This window comes from Strix uralensis, chromosome 2 (assembly GCF_047716275.1).
Source record: "Strix uralensis isolate ZFMK-TIS-50842 chromosome 2, bStrUra1, whole genome shotgun sequence".
Taxonomy (NCBI): domain Eukaryota; kingdom Metazoa; phylum Chordata; class Aves; order Strigiformes; family Strigidae; genus Strix; species Strix uralensis.
Genome location: NC_133973.1, coordinates 119,796,145 through 119,818,889, shown reverse-complemented (window position 1 = coordinate 119,818,889; position 22,745 = coordinate 119,796,145). Strand labels below are relative to the sequence as shown.

The 22,745-nt window shown below is 44.5% G+C and overlaps 1 protein-coding gene across 1 annotated transcript in view; it reads right to left on the bottom strand.

The window, feature by feature from the left end:
- Positions 1 to 17,790, bottom strand: part of ARHGAP20 (Rho GTPase activating protein 20) — a 62,050-nt gene extending 44,260 nt beyond the window's left edge. Inside the window, 2 exon segments of the mRNA XM_074861033.1 lie at positions 7,348 to 7,433; positions 17,642 to 17,790. Of these exon segments, the coding sequence (XP_074717134.1) occupies positions 7,348 to 7,433; positions 17,642 to 17,740 (185 nt within the window). The 5' untranslated portion in view covers positions 17,741 to 17,790.
- Between the last annotated feature and the right edge of the window lie 4,955 nt (positions 17,791 to 22,745).

Sequence of the window (22,745 nt, the reverse complement as noted above, 5' to 3'; positions counted from 1 at the left end):
CATTCTGCCAGACCTTAAGGCCTAATCCAAAAAGCCCCCAAAAATGGGCTGGAGCCAAAAGCACATGTGGACAGTGAGACATCTGGATAAGCAGAGCCCTGCGCTCACCCTGATGAGCAGTGCCCCTCTTTGCCTTTGTCTTAAAACTGTCACAACTCTATCCAAAGGGGAATCATCTTAAAGCACTAGTGTTAAACTATTAGTCATTTATTGTAAAATTAATCCCTCATTTAAACTCCAATCCCTCCAAAACCCTGCCTCCAAGCCTTCCTTCTTGTTACCTCTAGTCCTTTTCTTTTAATAAAAAAGGCAGCGTATCTCTGAGAGCTGCAGCTCATTTCGATCTCCAGATGTACAAACATCGCTATAAGCCAGTTTGTACAAACATCGCTATAAGCCAGTTTGTATGTCACAAATGAAGAACTGATGGATTTTATCAAAAACAAACATATGCACACATACACACACGCTCATACACAAAACAAAACAGAAAAAACACAGCAGGAGGACAGGAATGCCAATCTCCGAGTTAAAAGGCCATTTGAGGCCTCAGAAAGTTCACTTTGTTCCTTGTTAACAGTTAATAAAATTTTATCCTCAGCTATTAGTATGTAAAAATAGCTTTTGCATTCAAGCACATGGTTTAAGGAAACAATACTCCAGTGTCATAATTAGCTTAAATCAAGCATGAATTAGAAAGACTATAAAAATGACAACTTGTACAATATCATCACAAGTTGTTTTAATTATGTGCAATTAATTCCATTAAAATGGAAGAGCAATTTGATACAAAATAGTCTTTTTTTAAAAAAAACACACTATTTTTCTACAAATTCATGTATCCTTACCTTACATAGGGAAACATGATACACTGAGAGATCTGGGGAAGTTCTCATACAGAGATTTCTGCCCATTCAGATTAAGCATAAAATGTTAAAACACAAAAACTTTTAATTAAATGGAAAATCTTAAAAAAAAAATCCTGATCAGAAGTTTTGAGGCTGAATTAAATCTAAAAATCAAACCCAGAAGCAAAGAACTTTTCATTCACTTTGTTGCCTGAGTCTTTAGGAACAGGATTTTCCCTCCATCTTGATGATTAGAAATGTGATTTCTAACAAAACTGTTATTTTTGTAACCACATGACTCCTGTAGCTGGAGCTTTATGGAAAAAGTTATGAAATATCACAAGTCAAGATAAAATGTGTACTTAATCGCTCACATCGGGAAAGGGTTTTGTTGGATTTTGCCCTTTTTCTTCCTTTCTTTCATAAAATGGTTCTTCTGTATTCTTGAGTGTATTGGAGTCTCTCAAAGATGAGGAGTGGAGGACAGGGCTGCCACCAGGGTGCTGCCACTTTGATTTTCACCTGGGGGAACCACTCTGATGATAGTGACAGCCCTCGTGCTTCCCAAAAAACCACGAGCCCTGTGGCTTTAGAAGGACTGCCTTGCAAGGGCTCCCCTCCATGGCATGCCTCTTCCTAAGGGTGAATGAAGGCATTTAAGAGCCCTCATCTCTTGTGACCATGTCATTTGGGTGGCCCAGGGCACAGGGGAGGCTTCAGAGATGTTATTGCAGTTGTGCACATGCATGCCTAGTGTTAGCTACCCGGCCCCCCGCCACCTGAGTTGGCCTCTCACAAGCTGTGAGTGGCAGGTGAGGGTCACACCAGGGACCAAGCCCCAGGCAGGGACATGACTTGCCTGATAGACCCTTCTGCCTCAAACACTGTCAATCTTCCCCTACCACCCACGGCACCAGTTTCAGAGTGATTTTTTACCCCATTACCATCTCCCCTCACCTCCCTTTTGCAGCCTGCAAGGGAACCCCCTCCCACCCAAACTGCGACACCTGCATTTGAGATGGAAGGAGGCTGAGACAGTATCTGGCCATGATACCTCCCATCCTGATTTTGAGCCCATCTCTCCCCACACCACCACCACCGGTGTTGTGTAACTGCTTCGGAGGCAAAACCCCACACTGATCATACATGTAAGGCACACACAGAAATGGGCACACATACAATATGGCAGCCTTTCTCTCTCAAAGACCCTCAGATTTAGCCACGAGGGGCTAAATGTCTCACACTATCCCAGCGCTGTGCCCTGCAGCGGTGTGGCCCTAGGCCATGCCCCATGTGCCACCAACAACGGTACCACTGATCAGCCAGGCTGTGGCAGCCCTGGCCAAGGGTCCCACTCCTTGTCTCACAGGTTTTGCTGTGGTGACCGATGGGGACAGACATCCTGGCAGTGGGGTACCCTCAGCTAGGTGGGTGCCATCCCCGCTCCAATAAATGCTGTCATGGTGCCTAGTGGTCTATGTGAGAGCAACAACTGCCCCCACCATGATGGCCAAGGGGACAGTGGCTGCTCCGGGCACACCTGCCCATAAAGCCTCAGCCTGTAAATAAAATGGCTGTGGGGCACAACAGGGTGGCAGGCGCTCCCTCTCGATGCCCCCATACCATACCGAGGTGCTGAGCCTCACCAACCAAATGTGCCTCACAGAGATTATTTTGCTAGGCGAAATTATTCGCTACCATGGAAACGAGTGAAGAATGAGCAAAATGATTACAACCAAAATACCTACTTAACAAGTTAGTTACTTGCAATGAATTTTTATTCCCTTCCTCCCCGCAATCGGATTTGCCTGAAACACCAAATACTCATCTTCCCTGTGAAAAAGAGACAGTTAAGGCCTTCTGGCAATTTACATTTATTAAAAGTCTCTATTTTTGTCTTCATCTAGTCACATAGATTGGATCATCCACACATCTTCTGACTACAATCCTGAAAACACAATGTCCAAGACTTTGGGAACACTCTGTATTTGACTAGCGCCAAGTGGAATGTATTACTAGATTACACATATGATCTTCGTTATCTGGGATATTTAGCATTTGGCACGGGACCCCTGGAAGATAACATGCCAGAAACACTTACTGTGAGTTGGGAGAAGGAAGAGCAGCCTCTCCATGAATGGTGTAACACTGCTTCCATGTACAGAAAGGGAAAAACACATTGGAAACTTGTGAAATCCTCAGTTTTTACCTTTAACTTCTTCAACCATAAAAGCCACATAACAAAATTGGGTTGAGGTGACTTTTTAGGTACTACCTTTTCAGATTCTTTAAAGATTTGTTCATAAAATTATGTTTTTAAACATATTTTACATTATTAAACATAAATTTAAAATTATGTTTAATTTTTTTTTTAAATAGGCCCCACTTCTATCTGACACCAAATAACATCATAAACATACTTCATGCTGTAATAAAGAGTAGTTTCATTACCAATATTTTAACACCTTCAATGTGTAGAGACACATATCTATAAATGGTCATGCAGACTCAGAAACTGTGAAATTATATTAATAAGTTGCAGCATGTAAAAATATCACTTTTAAAGATCTGGTGAGGTGTCCATTAGTTAAGGGGAAGCTGACAGCGACTGCAGCACAGAATTTGGCTGTCCCTATGAAATATCCGAGATGTCAGCAGAAGTCTGCCAATGCAGAGCAGAAACTTGGTAGCTTGGGCTTTGTCACATGCAAAAATTGTTTTGAGGGACAGCAGAACAAAGGCCGAAAATTTGGCTTGAAACAAGTCTTTATTATTCTGTATCAATTATTTTGAGATTACAAGACCTGGTGCTTAAATCCAGGCCTCAGACATTTCTGTTTCAAGCCCATCATTTGTGTTGCGCTGAAATATATCATTAGGTTGTGCACTTCTCATTAAAGGACACCAAGAAAAAGTAAGAGGAAAATTACAACTGCAGAACAGGTCCAGGGCCAAATATAACTAACCCAAATCCTTTGCTGATTTCATACACATTAATGGAGTTAACAATCAATTTTTCCTGCATTTGAGTATCAGCCAAGAAAAACATCAAAAGCTTACTTTTCCAATGTATTTCTAGAATAACTTTGCTCAAAGTGCTTCCAAAGAGGACATCTGATGATGTGAAACAGTCCTTACATGCCTATTCTTCACTATTATGTGAGGAAAGAGAAACTGCAGAAAAAAAGGAAGAGAAGCAAGGAGACGAGGCAAAGAATAGTCTGCACATTTTCATCTCTTGGAAGTAAGGGCCCAAATTCCACTATAATATCTGTACTATTTACTATGTTCCTCTGCTGCCTGCAGTTACAGTCGAGTGAGGCAGGAATGACAGCCGTGCCATACAGCCATCCCAGAATTCTTCTGTAGGCCAAATATCTTGTAACTCCTTTTATATAACTGACATGGCAAGGGAAGATTTGTAAGGAAGGTTTAACTTTCATTAAATCAAATGATACAGCTGGAGAAAAAGAAGACAAGCTTTTAAGCACACAAGACTTTCAGATTTGCTTCTCTTTCAGGACTGAAGAAGAGGACAATAGCACAAACAAGCATCTGCTTTTTCCACCTAGATCGTCTTGCCTCACTTACATCTTCATGACAACACAGCTACAACAACACCACCATTAAAAAACCTTAATCCTCTGAATGTTAAATAGCCATCTCCAGGTGTCACAATGGTTTATTTGAATAAATACCATTAATAAACTTTAAAATGCCCCAAAGTAAGTCTGTCCAAAGTGGGTGCCACCACATTTTATGACAGCGCCCTGTATATAAACCAAGGACACCTGACATATAAAGTGGTATAAAAATACAAACTGACTTTTGCTTCTAAGTATTTCCTGCCCTTTTAAACTTTGCACTTGTTCATTAATTTCAACAAATACTGAGGTGAACCAGCTGCTGAGGTGAGAGGATTCATATAAATCCCTCGCAGACGTTTGCTAACTTCAGATAGGAGCTTTATTATCTACTAGTGATTAATCAACAATTAACCAGTAAGTGTTATGGAGTCCCAGTACTAAGGTTCACTGCCAGAGGAGAATAATGGATTTTTCAGGCTGGCTGTGTCTACAAGAAGGGGAACTAAGAGCTGAGACAGGTCTGAGATAAAACATTTGGAGGAGATTAGAAAACACAAGAAGTCATTTTGTTGCTCTTCAGCTTGCCTTAAGAGAGAGCACTTCACAAGAGTTAAGCATTTACACAACAAACCGAGTGGAAAGTTCAAACTCATCCATCAGTTTGCTGATGAAGAGGAATGTGTTTTGCACAGCCAAACAAGGAAGTCAGGCACAGGTGAGAATTACTGCTCCTGTGAACAATAATAAACATCCAAAGTGTTACCCTCTAACTGATAGATTTTGAAGCTACAAAATCAGCTGCTCTGGCTCTGGGGTACTCAGACTTCACTCAATGCCTCTCATACAGCCACAGACTTCAGTTCAAAACAACAGGAGCCGCTAAATTGTTGAATGCCACAGGCAGAGGACAGACATGACTGAGGCAGCATCCATCAGTTCTGGGTCCATCTGCTTACTGCAAAACAAGGCAACGTTTTCCCCTCTTCAGTCCTCTCCACCACAAAGTTTCTGCCAACTGGCCTTACAAAAAAATCCTTCCACACACCAAATCTGGAAATAATTCTGATCTGGGCTATACAAGCAAGACATATTTACACTTAAGAAAGCGTAAAATTCTTAGGTGTTATCCCACTCAGTGTCTCTCCATCTATGTCCGATTTCTAATACATACAGAGGAGGCAGTAAAACAAAAAAATAAAAGTGGAATTGAAGAAAAATGTTCATGTCTGAACCCGAGTAGGCAAATGACATAAGATTGAAATATAAGTATCAAATATAATTAATCCTCTTCATATTGAGAAGCAAGTCTCAAGACAACTTGAAGGGAAGACATTATGGAGCCATAAGTGTATAAACTGTAGGAAAGCCTGAAGTTCAAGGGCTGAGAGATCCCATCTCATGTCCCCTGGACTCTTCAGTTATTGCTACTCCTCATAGTAATAGTGCGTCTCTAATTTCACAACCTCAGTTATGAACGTGTCATCTATGCCCAAAAGATGGTATCACATATGAGCATAGCTACAAATATAACAAAGAAATAAGAGTAAATGAATAATAAATATGGTAGTACAGACAATCTAAACAAATACAGTATTCTCATGAAGGGGTTACAAAATACCCATTCATCTTATTTTAAAGACCTGGAAACAGAGAGAGGCCACAGAAGAAATTTTACAGACAGAACCAGAACACATGTTGCTGGCTCTCAGTCCTAGACTCAGGCCACTAGACTACACAAAAAGGTGCAAACGCCTTTAGGAATTCATTTCTAAGTTTCCTCTTTTACGTCATAGACAGCAAAAAGACCTGCAAGTAGTTTCAACTCATTTACCTTTCCTATTTTGCAACTCTGAATACTTTCACAGGTTTCTGAAATACTGTGGAATTCTCCATGATGACAAATATGAAACCAGGTATTAGTTAAATCAAACACAAAAAACTTTCCAAAGCTCACATATTGATTACTTAACACGCCACAGAGTAGGAAAAAATATTCCTTACAAAGCCATACTTTAATTTCACTCAATAATGTTTCTCCATAAAGAGCTCTACTCAGCTGGAAGCATTAACAGCCTACCAGATGGTTCCCTTCTCAATAAACACTTATGTTTTGTAAGTTTAAAGTCTAATGAACTGTAGTGCAGGAAGACAAAAGTTATGTATGCAGAATGGTTCACATGGCAGGTCAAGGGCTGGGGCTGAACAGCGGACTAGCTCCATAGAAACTCCCATTTCTATGGTAGCTTTACACTAGAGTAGGGAGGGAGGAGGCACAGCTGATCCTGCCAAAAGATGAAGACAAAAGGTGCTGAATGCTTCACACCCACATACACCCACACAGCCCCACAGCTAATGCTGGACAGGAGGAGGCTGTGACCACCAGATCCTGGCCCACAGCATTGTCCTAAACCAGCAGGTGCTTCCAGAGCCCCAGAGAGCCTGTACCATGCAGCAGTCCATGGAAGAAACTTAGCTCAAATTTGATCATACAATCGCACAATAACCACTCCTGAGTTATGCCTGGCACCGCATAAGTGTACAAGGCAGAAAGTAGGAAACGTTCATCTTCTTCTGCCCCTGCCATCTCCCCAGCAGTCAATCATAGCCAGCCACAAATTAATTAGAAATGAGCAGCCCAAATGTTGCATGTCCAGCTGCAAACTGTGGAGCAGCTCTGCTTGCCCAATTGGGTATAAACAGCTTAGTGTGGCAGCACTGGGGAAACCGCTCTAGAAGATCAGCCAATATCTGGGCTGGGTCTGTCACATCTTTCAATAGGCTTTATAATTGTGCAGCTACCAAGCAGCCTGAATTGTGTTTGACAACCTGGTGTGGACAACAGCTCAAAAACATTTCAAGTTTTGAGCTGAGAAACTGCAAAACAGTACAGCCAGCAAAACTCACTGACTCACCTTGAGACCGATCTAGATCTGTTAAGTGCTTTGACAAAGATCAAAGATGGTGCAGACTGGCGTCTTTGGGCCAAACTCTTCATTTTCTGATTGGAAAAAGAAACAAAATGAAGTCATAGGTGAGATTCAGAACAATAACTGCATGCATACAGACTTGTCGCAGCCAGATTCCAATTTCAGACCATGGGAAAAAGGCTGAGTTATTGCCATCAGCAACCCTGGAGGGGGAAAATGGTTGTGAAATATCACATATTGAGAAAAGCAGGAACACAACCAGAAAGACAGTGATAAAGAAAAGCTCATAATTGGTGTCTATACAGATACCTGAAGTATGCTGCACACATGAAATAAACACCTAGAGCTTGTCCTCAACCACTTTTTGTCCCTTAATAATCTATTGTACTTTAAATTTATCAAATATCTAGATGGTGGTTCAAATTTCAAATGTTTCATACACTGCTGTGTCAGGCCTGACATTTACCATAAGTTAAGGTTTGAATTCTACCCACCTAACCTTATGTGCTACATTGGGCTACCTTTTTTTCCCAAATCTTTAGAGATAAGGGCAATTTCCTTCCCTACTAATCTAGCTGGAGCATTATGTCTTGTCTCTCAGTAGTCAATAATGACATTTTTTTCATTCCTGATTGTGTATGCGACAAAACAGGAAAGTGAGAGGCAGGGCAGTTCTTAGCAGAACTAGTAAGGGAATGGGAAAAAGGAGAGACTCAAAGAGAGAGAATGCAGCAGGAAAAAAAAGACAAAGCATAAGGAAGAGATGAAAAAGTCAGTAGCTATCAAGGGAGCATGGATTCCCATTCAGTGAAGTTGAATACTACAATAAAAATACTGAGCAAATAAACAACACTCTTCCCCAGAGGTAGAAATTTTCAAAAGCACCCACAGGAGACGAAAACACACATTTCCCTGAGCACAAATGTATTCAGCACTGTATCCTCCCCCTCCTGCAGCCAGAAGCAGGACTAAGGAGTCCTGGCCCTAACTTTGGAGCTGCTCTCTAGAACTGGTTGTGCAGCCTGCTGTCAAGGTGCATGACCTCTCCTCTCACTGACCCTCCACCAGAAGGGTGGTTGTTACCTTATTTAGCTCAAATATTTTTTCAGAATAACCTGGCGAACAAAAGGACCGGGGCTGAACTCCTCCCAAGACCCCGGCAGGACAGTATCCAATGCTAGAGCAGTCCCTTACACCAGCCTGGTAACTGCTGAGAGCCCCCAAACAAGTGAACCTTTGACAGTCATGAAGTCTCTGTTCTCAACTAATCGCAAAGCAAGACTTTCTCCCCTTTATACTAAAAATAACCACTGATTACCAGGAATGGATACGTTAGGGAACAACTGATTCTTCTGCCAATGTATGTGCTGGATGTGGCATACATTTTGTTTGGGCAGGTGCACAGTGTGCTCCACTCAAGAGAAATGAAACTCTACAGTACTAAGTGCTTTACTTGCTTTTGACAAGTGCATTTCTTTTACTCATTGCAGTGCATTTGTTATTGTGTCATTTTTCTGGTTCCCCCTTTATTTATGTAGACCACGCTTGTTTGTTTTGTCAGATACTCAGTTACAGCTATTGTTATAATTCAGCTGTGCAATTTCAGTTCACCTTTAAAAATGATCCCCTCTCCCCTCTTTCTTTCATCAGAAAATAACCTTCTCAAGACTGATGAATTAAGCCTGGGAACATTTAACTGTCTTCTATCCGATCAGAAAATAACTGGATAATAACTTAATAGATTACTAACAACATAGATGCCCATTTTTGCTAGTTTTGAGCAAAAAAGAAAGAAAATGCTTGGCTAAATCTTTCTAGTGAGTGAAATCAGTTTGCCTTACTGTTAGCAAATCTGAGAAGCTGTTTGCATTTTTAAAAGTAGCATATCTACAAATATGAAGGGAAAAAGAGATGTTTGTAACAATGCAGTCTAACATACTACAGAAGACAAGCCACAGATTTCCCCCAGACAGCATTTTCTGTAGGAGTTTATATAAAGCATCAACTCCCAACTGGAACCTTACTGCAAGTCTGACTATCGGGCAGGTGGCTTTCGGGGGTGGTTAAAACTAGAGCATCTCAGCTTCTGTGAATGCAGTGGAGGTTTGGTTATGTTTTCAAAGAGATCTTAAATCCTTTGGCTTCTCAGGTCTGAAAAGGAAGCCACTGAAAAAATGCAGCATTTAAAAATCTCTCTCAATTATGGCAATTTTTTTTCATGCTTGGTTTAGCAGCACTGAACAGTGCCTGTGGCAGTGAGATTCCAGTCTTGACTTAGATATTTGAGGACCAAGGTAAAGATTAGGACTACAGCAAGTTTAGTAAGAGTTGACTGGCAGAGAGTCACAGAATAATTCAGGTTGGAGGGGATCCCAGGAGGCCTGTGGTCCAGCCTCTCTGGACCTGCTGAGAGCAGGACCTGTTCAAGCAAGCTGCTCCAGACTGCCTCCAGTCCAGGTCTGTGAACTCTCGTCTGAGGATGAGACTCCACTGCCTCTCTGGGCAGCCTCTAAATACAAGCTATTAAGCAAAGCTTACAAAGAAAAGCCTTAAAGCATAAAAAGATCACTGATGAGATTTGGAAAAGGAAATTTTTCACAGCAGAAGTGAAGTGAGTCAGGTCAGCTGTATGCAAATAAAAACATTACACCGAAATATTGACTACAAACAGAAAGGGGGTTTTTGCTTTTATTTTGCTATGTACATAGTTTGGGAAGAGAAAATAAGTGACCATCATGATAACTTGAATTGATTTACTCTCAGAAGGAGAAGGACAAATTAATTTTTGGCTAAGTTGGACCCATGCCTGCTCTCCTCAATTTCACTGCATTTACATGTGCGAAGATGTCAACCTGGCAATGCGGAGAAGAGATACATCCTGGACAGCTGTAGTGAGAGCAGATGTTTGGGAGCAAAAGGAGATGCAATGACCAATTATCTAAGCATGGACACAGAGAAGCATTTCTCAACATGTGTCCCACATCATAACCTCCCATTTTTTCATGTAAATATTAGAAAGGTCAACACAGAGAGAAATCCTCATACTTGCTGGCTGAGTCACACCCATGTGAAATGTATCATAAAATCTGTATTCATAATAAATGTTTACAGTGTGCCAGATGCAAAGATGATAATCTTCTATCACTCAGGACCAACTGGAGTTATTTTTGCCTTCCTCACATTCGAAAGCTTGAGTTCCTGCCCCCCCCCGCCCCCAATTCAGGTTTAACTTCATACTTTCTGCATTTCTGGTGGTGGTTGTCTGGACTGCTTTTTTACAGAAACAAAAAGGTTTGCTTTTTCTGTTGTTGGACTGGTGGTATGCTTTAGTATTTGGCTAGTTTCTCATCTGGTATAAACAGACATAAGGCTATAGATTGCAAAAGAATAAATTTACACCAGATAATGATCAGACCTACACTCTAAAACACTGTTTTGTAAACTGTGATGGTAGGTGGTTTATGAGCAGATCAGACCACCATGCTGAGGACAGTAACCTTGCAAGCCATCACTGAAAATACGCTGTGTCTCCTCAGGAATTAGAGCCCCTACAGATCACAGGATTACAGTAAAACTTTCACAAGTATCTCACAAGTCATCAGCTGGATGAAAAAATCTATTCCTGACTGTCAGTATTCAACAAATTTTGCGCTGCAGTTGAAGTGGATACTGATATTATATGGAATTTATGTAAATTAATATATTGCCGAATTATATTAATCTCCATTCTGTGAAAAAAGTAACATACAACAGTATCTTCATGATGTCCTCAAAAAAATTGGAACTGAAGATGAAGCACTCTCTTGTACTTTGTGTATATCACTTAACTATATCAAGCTTAGAAAGAGAATGGCAGATCATGAATTAAATAATGTGTGAAAAAAATCATGGTACTTACTATTTGTTTTGTGATCACAAATAACTAAAGTAACAGATATACAGTGTTTATAACATTTTACAAGTATCTAGAGAAGTGAAAATCTATGCAATAAATGGATATCCTGCTGCAGCTACTGCAAAGGTCGGAGCAGGGGGGCTAACACAGGGGCTGTGCTGTGTGGTGTCATTCTCCAGGAGCACGCTGCCCACGCTGCCAGGTTATGGTGCCTGACCGATAGGATGGTCAGAGATGTGCAGGAGGATTCCTCTCACCCAACCTCAGACTTGCACACCTGGGCTATTCTCTCTGTGATCCTTTTATAGTCAACAGAGAGAAAAGGACACATTTAGCGCACAGTTCATCTTGTCCTAGACGTGCTGTTTTCCTCCACTGACTGTAAAAGAAAACTAAGGTGAGCAGGAAAATTGAGTTAATCAGCTCAATCCTCTCCTTGCTATCTGAGCAAAGGATAGGGAACAGACAAATCTGCGAGTTCAGTAACATAGGGCACAATTGCCTTCTGAGAGAGCGGTTTGAGCTTAGGATGAGAGAATTATATTACCTGATGTCTATTTAAGAGATTCATATACAGAATAGTGGAAAAATGTATTCAGTTCCTGTCTGACAGGTGAACGCAGCAGAAATGCCTCCTCAGCCATGTGCAGACACCCTTATAAAAGTCTCCCCTGAGATGAAAGGATTTCAGACTCCTGATTTACAGGCTGGGTCCAGAAGTGGGTCAAGGCTGGGACATCTGCCTGGGTCATTTAACTGGGTGACAGGGACAACACTCAGATGTGCCAATACCTTGAGCTGAGGATTGCACTCAAGTGGCTAAGCTCTCCCTCTCACTGCTTTATTTTTCTAATAAAAGAAAGTCTGATTTTAACAAAGCCTATTCTTTAAAAGTATCTAAGTTAATAACCATGAGGCATTTCACCCATGCAAACTCTATTCTTGTCTGAGCAACAAAACCTACCTGTGGTTTAGCTAGACATGAACCAAAGCACAGAACACAAACCTTTACCAAAAACTGTAAGGCAAAGTTCAACTAACTGCCTGACAATCAAAAAATCAAAACAATCCTCAGCACCTAGCAGTTAATTTTCTAGGACCATTGGGCATCACTCTTTCTCCTGTATCATTGGGCTACGTAGGAGAGGCAATAAATCATTTTTTCTTTCATGCTATTACCCAGTATTTGTTAGACTTAGAGTGTATGGTTGTCTAAAAATACAAGAAATAACAAGAATCTCTTATGCTTTGGTAAAGCAAGAAATGGCCCATACTGACCTATAACATTCCTGAGCCCTTATAAACAGGGTGAGAAGATGACTGCATTTGAACTGCTGGCTCAGGCAGCAGAGATATCTAGGTCCCACGGAGAGCCCATTTACCATAAAGGCAGAGCAGGTGACAAAACTATGTGCTTTTGTTTATGCTGGCAGAATACTTTTACTTACAAGGACTTTCCTAAAAAGAAAGCCATTTTTGGATGGATAACTGAGGAGAAAACAATTGCAGGGTCACAAGAGGAAAGAGCTATCAACACAGTGGAAGCAAAAGCACACCATCATGGAACAGCAGATGCTAGAGAGCACAGCAAAGACAGAGACTAAAGGCCATCTCAGAGTAGAAAGAAAAACGAATGAGAGAAACTAAGAGCAAAAGATGTTCTACCAACTGCCTCCCAAAGCACTGATAGGGATGTGTTCAAAAGATCTCACCCATCTACATAAAAAGATGGAGATGTGGAAGACTACTAAAAATGTGGAGAGAGAGAGCATCAATCTTTGGCCTGTGGGTCCTACTGTCAGCTGCACTGCGCCCACAGTGCTCAGACCAGCGACTCTGGTTGTAGTGGTTTTGATGAAGCCCAAAGTTTCCTTTCAAGCCTGACACAAAGCAGGAAGGTTAGCACATGGACATAATTCTGCCCCGGTTGCTGTACAGCAAGGCTTTCTCAGGAGCCGTTTTCAGATAACAGAGAGAGGAGATTCCCCCACTCCACATGGATATTTCAAGCAGTATGAAGTAAACAGGCAATAATTTGATACATGCAGTTCTTGGGTATTAGATCCTACACGATCTGACAAGTCCCTCGCTTTCCTACTGTCACTATGAGGGACAAAAAAAACCCACAACCCAAGACGAGGAAACTCAAAAACTAGAACATATTGTTTTATGCATAATTTTCAGTTTCTCTCATGGACAGACAGAGAAAGGATTGCTAATGCTAGTTGGTAATTAAAGCAGCATCAGGAGGTACATCACAACAGTAAGTTATCGTAAGCCAGCACAGCCTGCCAAGGTGATTTCAACCTAAGGACCAACTACGCAGATGACTTCATTAAAACAGGGGCTTTTCAGTACTCATCAGAGATAAAATTGCTACAGGATATGTCTGCGGGATGACAGGAATTGTCCATCACTTCACTAAACAGTGCCAGAAGTGTTCCTGGACAGCCAAGATTCCCAGCACTACCAGGTGTGATTTTGGAAGCAACCCACCAGATCTTCAGCCAAGGACCAGAGTAAACAGGACAGAGACTTGCAGGAAAAAGAACTCTCTGCTTAAGGAGCTTTATGTTAAAAAACATATATATAACGGCATGAGATCAAGGTATCATCAAATACAATGGCAAATACAAATTTGATTCATCTTTGCACGGTAAGACAAGTAAAGGGATGAAGATTCTATATGACTACCTCTACTCTTCTGATGCTGTTAATTTACTTGAATTTTATCCATTTAGTACACTCTTAGGGGAACACTATAAGTCTCCTTTCCCTGACAATAAACTGTTGCTGTATTTGTGATAAGAATCACAAAGAAACACATTTTTATGGTGATGGAATACCATATTTCAAGTCTCAAATCATAAATACTATTTTGGTTAGTGTGCAAAATGGTTAATTTTTTGCACACATTGTATGAGTAAATATTAAAAATTGCTGAGCCTCCAAAACATTATAAGTAGTTACTTGAAATCTTCAAGGAGGCAGCAAAAAATCCTAAGAGTGACTCCTTGTGTTACCAAATATTGTCTTGTGTAAAATATTCAGGGTTGGTTGGAATCTAGCCCCTCTAAGAAGAGAGAAGCGAAACACCAGGAACTTATAAATATGGTTAAATGACCACAGCTGCTACTGCTGACACAGTTACACTGGCATGAAAGATGTCTCTGCTGCATAGTTTGTTTTGATAAATTTGTAGAAATAAGCTCTATCAGTATAATCACTCTTTCTCATGTTACTTCAATCCACTTCAGAGTTGCATCAATTTACTGGTATTGGTTACTAAACTAAACAGTCAGTACAAAACTTATCTGTAGGTCAACCACACATAGTCCAGTGACTCCAATAAGTCCAGTAAAGGAGGGAATCTAGTCTAGAATTTTCCAAAAGCATTAACTAAAACACTGCACTTCAATGTCACCTTTTAGCAGGGTGTCTTGAAGGCCTTGTAAGCATTTAACAGAGAGAACCTCCCAGTGTCTGAGAGAACTTTGCATGTCAAGAAAAGGAAAGGAAATGAAATGTTTCCAGGAAAACAGTTGAAATGGTCACACAAAATGAAAAAAGTCCTAGACATCTTCTGTCTCTTGGTCCTATGATGTGATCAAGCATGTGATACTTCGGTTTTGTTTTGACAGCCAAGTGGAAGATGAAGCAGGAGTTCAGACAACGACAGAACAATGTAGCAAATCTCAGCTAATTTGAGAAAGGTAAAGTGGCAATAATAAAAATGGGAGAAAAGTTCAGTGGTCATTTAGCATCCCATATTTGGGAGCATTTGTGCCAGAAAGTAAAATAGTTGATGTTAAAGACATATTTGCAATAAAATTGTTCAACTTGACATGCTGTGTCACCAGTATCAAAACTGACTTCTTGCCAAAACATTCTTCCATTTAACTGTTTGTAACCAATACAAGCAGTGTAATCTCCCCAGTAGCAAGAAAGAGGTTCTGTATTGTAAAAAATACAATGCTTTGGCACTGAGTGGAAGACAAAACAGAGGTATATATAGAGTCCATAGGATCTAAGTAGTAAAAAAACTACTTGAACTGTCACTGAGATCCAGCTCCAGGCAAAATTAGGACTAGCCCACTGGTGCACATGGATAAAGGTAAGAATCTTCTTCCTCAGATAAGCACAAAGAGATGGTGTGCTAGCAGTCTCAAGGAAGCACCACGACCATGGACAAACAGCTGAGCAGTTGGCTGGATGTTGGTGGCTGCCTGCGCTGGCTGTGCACAGTGTAAAGCTGCCATATGCTGCATGGCCCAGCCAGGGTCTCAAGCTGCTTCTCCGCAGGAAGATTTCCATCTGTACCCCCGCTGCATGTGCCTCCATGCTGAGGAATTCCAAAAGGGCTGCCAAGATCCGTAAAAAGTAATATCCCCACTCCCTTGTCAGTGCTGGCAAAAACAAGGTCTGTGTTCCTTTGCCTGTGGGCTCTTTGGAGCAGGAATAGGAAACACAAGTGCTACCATTAATATTTGTCCTCAGAATACTGAATCATGAAGTAGAACTTGTAAGAAAAAAATGTTCATCCTCACAGTACTTGAGCATCCTTTCTCATTTCAGGCGGGTACCTGGCATCAGGGCTCTGCCAGGTTGGAAGGTACATGGTACTCTGTCTTTGGCAAAAATGAAAAGAAATGATAGAAGAAAAATCAAAGCCGCACATTTAGACATCTCAAATTAGATTGCAGTACTTGGAGAGGATGAGTGTCTACTCCATCACTTTGTCCAGCTAGGCAGCAGAAGGTACTCCACCACTTTGTGTAGGCATATCACACTCTCTCTTCAGAAACCGATCAGGTATTAACTGCAGCAAAGTGTGGTAGAAGTCTTGGCCAAACACTCTCCAGGCAACTATTTCACCATTGCTGCTGCCATGAGAAGAGGTCCCCAGGGCTGCGGTCAGGCTGGAGCGCTATGTGCCTTGGTGGGACATGGCACACAAGGACACAGCCCATGGAAATGAAAAGCTTTACTCCCCGGCCCAAAGAGATGCTTTGGCAGGTGGAGAGGGACCAGGAGTCCCCTCCACACCACTGTGCCACGGCCAGCAACCACCACTCAGCAGCAGGACTGGACACAAGCTCAGCCTCTACCACCACGCATCCTAAATTCATGTCACCAGGTGGACAGATTTAGTAAAGGGCACGGTAACCTGGCCAGTCATTCTAATCCTACCAGTCTATTTGGCAGTCAGTAGTATTGTGCACCTCTAAAGACAAGGCAGTGCATAAATTTAAACGTCATTGTGAGGCAAAATTGGTAAGGCAGGAAGGTACCAGCTCTATTTGGACAGAAAATCACTACAGCACTTGCTAAACCAAAGAGGAAAAAAGAGTTCCTGTTTTACACAGTGGGAAGAATGTGGTTATTACAGCTCGTTACAGCTAAATATAAGGCAGAAACAAGTAATTGGCTGTATGCAGAAGTGAGCATTTTGCACTTGATTGTGTCAGATGCTGAAAAGCAATTCGAGACATCAAACAGATTTTACAACCAGTTTTGAAGATGGGATGAGGCTCTTCTGCTATCAGTTGTGATATACTGAGAGAGCGCAAGGCGCTTCTTTGGGAAGCTGCTCTTACATTTCTCTTGTACAAAGCACGTGCGAGAGCAGCCGGCAAACCCCCTCAGTTCTAGCAAATCCTTCCCTCGCTCCCCCAGACACATTTGCAGCAGACCCCTCTTGGACCCTGTGGATAATAATTCTGCAAACCTCCCCCTGCTCTCTCTGATACCCGCCCAGCAAAACGCCCAGACATCCATACGGCAAAGCCCCCCTTTAGGGCTCCCCGGGACATCCATGCAGCGAACCCCCACATCTCCCCAGCACATCCATTCAGCAACACACATACACACACACACCCCCCCCAGCTCACCGGGAAATCCATGCAGCGAAGCCCCTTGGCTCCACCGACCACCACCCAGCAAAGCCCTTCCCGAGCTCCCCGGGACACCGGCGCCGCAGCCCTCCTCACCCACCCCTCACAGCCAGGCAGCAGCCTCCCTTTGCTCCCGGGACAGCCGTGCAACAACCCCCCTCAGGTCCCCTGGGGTTATTCACCCGACTGAGCCCCCTGAGCTCCACCGGGCACCGCCGCACCCCCAGCTCCCCGGGGCACCCGTGCAGCAAGCCCTTCCCGCGGACACCCCCCGCCCCAGCTCCGCCGGCAGCTCCCCCCGGCCCCGGTGCCGGTCTCGGTGCCGGTCCCGACGGCGGCGTGCCGCCCAGCGCGCTGCCCCGGCGGCGGCGGCGCAGGACCCGGGACGATGGAGCCGCGGAGTGCCCGGTGGGGACGCGGTGGCCCGCGGGGGGCTCCGGGACAGGGGCGGGGGCCGCTTTCCCGCCGGGTCTCCCGGGGGCGGCCTCACCTTCTTGCTGTCGGCGGCGGCGAAGACCCTGCTCTCGCCGCTCACCGAGGACGAGCGTCCCGGCCCGAGGTGCTCCTGTTGCGGGGACATCACGTCCATGCAGCCCCGCGCCGCCGCCCTCCCGCCGCGGGGACACCCGCGGGGACACCCGCGCCGCCGCCGCCGCCGCCGCCGCCCGCACCATGGACAGGGCGCGCCGCGCCGCGCCACGCCCCCCGAGACCACGCCCCCGTCTGCGGGACACGCCCCCTCGCACACGCCCCTCACAAGGCCACGCCCCCCCGTTCGCGCCCCGGTCTGCCGAGAAGGGGCATGGAAGGCAGCGGGGGAGGACGGCGACGCGCATGCGCCGCCGCCAGGAAAAGGGGGAGGGGGGGCGCTCGTGCTGGGGAGGGGGCGCGTGCCCTCGCCCTGCGCCTGCGCGCGCTGCAGAGGCGGGGGGCAGCGCCCAGGGGGACCCGCGGCGGGGGGGGTGGGGGCGGGGGCGGTGCCCGCGGGGAGCTGCGGGGCCCCGGGGGCGTTGGGTGGTCGTGGGGGGGGTGCCACGGGGTCACAGGACTGGGGAGGGTGTTGCAGTCCCAGGGCCGGGGGGAGTGTTGCCAGGTCACAGCTTTGGGGAGCTGTTGCACGGTCCCAGGCCTGGGGTGGGTGTCGCACTGCCCCAGAATTATCCTCCCCCCCACCTCCCTTCAGAAGCCGTGGCCCTCTCCAGAGCCCTTCCGAGGGATGGTCCCCATCGGAGGAGCAGACAGCAGGTCGGGTGCAGGGGTAGGTGTGGGGTCTTGTTCCTTTGACAAGGGTCCCTGGCGTGAGGGAGGGGCGGCCGTGGCACCACGGGCTCCGAGTCTGCTGGGGCAGCCCAGGAGAGGCTGAGGGGCTGCCATTGTGCTCCAGAGCGCCGTGAACCAAAGGAGGAGGAACCACTAGTTAAGCTAATGGATGGTGTTGGCTCAAGAACAAATGGGTGTAAGTAAGCTATAAATAAATCTCGTCTGGAGAAGGGACGAAAGCGTACTGATCGTACTGATCGTAAGAAGAGGAGGCTGTGGAGGAGCCCTGCCAGCCAGGAGCAAAAGGCGTAGCTCCATGAAAGGCGGCAGTTTGATACAGCTGTCGTGTTTGCATGTTACCGTATACTCTCATTAAATACGGTGTCTTCAACAGCAAGGGGCTACTCCTGATCGCCCAGGAGGTTCTTTCTAATCCTGTCTTTCTACACTTTGTGAGGGATATTTTTATCGCCAGCCTCTCCAGCAGTCACCAGCTCTACATGCATTTTCTCCCATGTTGATCACAAAAAAGCAGAAAAAGAGAGATCCTGCCATCTCGTGCAGCTTTTCATATCTACCACTTTCCTTCTGTGAGGAGTTTTTACATCCCTGTGATGAACTGGATTGGGAATTGATGCAGCTTTAACAAGGTTACTTTTCATCTGGAGAACCCAGGCTGGTTCTCCTCCTGGAAGCTGAAATGTATGTGCTGCTCGCATAATTTGGTGGCAGCTGCTCTTGCCATCTACGACTGAAATAGTAGTAAATGATGAATTTGGTTCCATGTTATGTAGCCACCTGGATAGGTTATTTAGGCCCAGCATATCCGTGTGATAGTGCTTCAGTGATCTCTTTGTTGAGATGAATGTGGGCACCTGCCCTCTCCTTGCACCCTCATTTCTGTGTGTCAGCGGAATCGTGTAAGTAAAGGAAAGATGAAATATTAAAGCCTGGAACACAGTATGAGTGCTTCTGCCTCCTCAGGTTTTCTGGCTCTGACTGTTAACTTTTCCTCCCTATCCTATGCCTAACCAATTTAAAAAAAAAAAAAAAAAAAAGCCATAGACATCTATGACCACTAGGAGATAGCTCTTGGGTAACACCATGCCTGTGTGTCGTATCTCAGAAGGCCCACCAGACTGCCCCTAATATCCTTGGGAAAGAGAAATGGATGGTTAGGGCAGAGTTTTATATGTATTATGTATGTTAACGTGTCATGAGTTGCACCGTTTCCTCTTCATCGAATTTGTAAGGTCTTTCAGCTGAAGCGTAAAAACCTTGAAATGACGCATTCTTGGTATCTGCACTAATTTACAGATAGATGGCCATACATCACTGAGACAAACCACATATAAAAACCCTTCTGAATTTTTGAAGCAAAAGTCTCTAGAAATCATGATGTCAGCTAGTTTTTGCACCCGGGGGCCTTGGCACAAGCTGCGCATCAGGCCAGGCAGTGATTGCCTGTCCCTGTGTGCTGTGCAGACCTTGTCCCTGTGCTCTCACAGGTTCTCCCATCCCTCCACTTCCATCCCCTTGGTTGCATCCATGTTTCCTCTCCTTCCACCATGGTGTTGGTCCTGCGGGGGGGTTAACAGCAAGTGGAGAAAAAGCAGAGTTGTAGGCTTCCCCTGGCACAGCGCCCACATCTATAAAATCAGGAGGCGAGTCTCCAATTACTACTGCACAGCACCCAACCCAGTGGGATGCCATCCCCAGGCAGGTCTCTGAGCTTCTGTGAGAGGGCTAAGAAAAGATTTATCAGGGTAGAAAGGAAACAGTACAAAATGTCAGTTCAAAGCCTGGAATATATTTAGCAATTTGGCAACCTCCTCCCCAGAAACATTTGCAAGTGATGATATTCTTGGTGACATTTTGGAAATGGGGCTATAAGTATATGTTTATTTTGCAAAGGAAATGTTACATAAGCTTTCCAAAATGCTTGCACATGCTTAGAGGTGTTCTTTTATCTACTACCATGAGCACGTTTCCTATACTCTTCATTGAATATCGACTCTTTCACCTACTCACTGAGATAAATAGCTTAAAATTTGCCATTTGGTGAGCAAGGTTGGAGAAGCTTTCTTCTCCGTGCAGCACAAATACTTTTGCATATGTACAGCCATCAAGTTTTTGTTAGCTGCAGTACTTCTCTGTTGCTAACTTTCCCATACCCTTCCTTAACCTGCTCTGCCAGAAAAGCGGACAGGAAGTTTAGCGCTGGAGATGTGAGCTGGCAGGAGCGACTCTGAGAAAGCGGGGCTCTACAAGCCGCACTTCCCCTCACTGCTGCACAAATGACAGAGGCGTGGAGGGAACACGCGGGGTACAGCAGCGATGTACAGGCAGCCTGGAGCACCCTGCCTGTAAAAAGACCTCTGGGGTGGAGCTGGCAGCGAGCGGGTCCCACACCTTACAGTGATTAATCTCAAAGGGTAAAAAATAAATAAACAAACCCACTAAGAACTGCCAAAAATGGGAAACAGGAAAAATAGGTTTTCCTGAAGGACTGTTCAGAGCTTAACCGACAGTTTTTCTGTCAGATCAGGACTTTGTTTATTGATTTGAGTTTGGATTTTGAGAGACCCTTGAAAAGTAGTGGCGTGGTGGAGGCTGGGGACAGGATGCGATTGCAGCCTGTGCATCATCCCCAGTGCTACCTCTGCCCAACTGTTACCTGCCTCTGTGCAGATACTCCCAAAGGGGAAACCACCCGCTCTCCCTCACTGTTTGTTCGGGGATGCAGAAACTCCTGCTTGGGCTGGTGCAGAGCCAGCCACGGGGATGGGGCTGCTGCTGTCCAAACCACCCCGCTCCCTGTCACCCCGCAGCACAGAGCAGGCACACTCTGACATCAGGCAGGCCACCGGCACCAGCTGGGTGCTTCCTCTCATAGCACTAATGCTATTTGGGTTTTGACATCAGCCTTGGTATTTCCAACCCATGTCTGTCTGAACAATGAAAAGCCAATGTATATAGTTGCACCAAACCATCCTTAAACAGCACCAACTATCTTCACCACCAGCTAAAATCCTGCTTGAGCACTGCCCTAAAAGAAGATGTACAAGGCTCAGAAAATAACATGCACTTTCATAGAAAGATTTTCTTTCTGTTGCCTTGGCCACAGTGTTGTGTGAAGAAAAATACTGGGGAGACAGAGGGGGGTATGGGGACAGAGAAATATATGGGTGTTGTAGGAAAATCATGTTTGTGCACAAGACAGAGGAGAATTATTCATGGGCAAACCCATCCAGATGGAAATATGACCTCTGTAAATCTGCCACATTAGGGAAACCCACAGTGAACTGTTAGCAAATGCTAGATATGCAGGCTGCAGCTACCTCCAGTTTTTATGAGCTTTCCAAACACGTTAGCACTAGCAGACATTCCCTTCCAAGAAAATCATGATATCCGAGGAACTATGTGAGGCTGGAAATGAGTGAGCTGTACTTAACTTGCACTGAATAAATGTGATTCTACCCAGTCTGCCCCGAAAGGGTACATTTGCCTGAACACTGATTTTATGAACCTCGCAAGCGCCTCACGCAATTAAAGCCATGCAGTAGATCCAAATTGGAAACTCCAGAGGCAGTTGTATTTCAATGAGATCTGATGCAATGGCTTTCTGTTTTAATATCCCAGTACCTAGAATTTCATGCTGCTCATGCAGTGTGAGCAGCTAAAAATAGGGCCGTATCTTGGACAGATTGGAGCTACTGAGATGGAGAAAAGCTGAGCTGAAAGAAAAGGTTGGAGAAGGAGAACAGGATGGATGGAATGGATGCTGGAATTCAGCACAGGAGCTTTAGTGGCAGGTATTTACCCTACAGTGTGGATCCTTCATTGCTCATCTTCACAGTATTTGCTGCTGCTCTGTACCAAAAAAGGTTGTGTAAGCTGAGAGCATCCTCCATAGTCTGTGGTCCCTGAGGATCTGGGCAGTAGAAAGCCCAGGTACCAAGCCCTGCACTTCTGTTTTGATAGCAGCTTGCTAAAAAAATTGTTAAATACCATGTGAGTAATTGCTAAGTGGAATTCATGAACATCCTGGGATTCAGGCCACAGCAGTTATTAATGCTTTGTGCAGATAGGTTCACATTAACAGGAAATACCCCATTCTGTCCCTTCCCATACTCTAAAGTTTTCAGGGCCTTTTGCACCAGATGCTCTGCCTCAGAGACTCCATAAGCGCTGAGAAACACCTCACTTTGGTAGTTATGCCCAAGCTTGTCAAATAAACAAAGATCTTCCCACTCTCTCTATCCCAGAAATACAGGGTGGCCCCATGTGAATGTGGAGTCCGAGTCTGGAGCACATGGTGTGTTTCTAGCAGC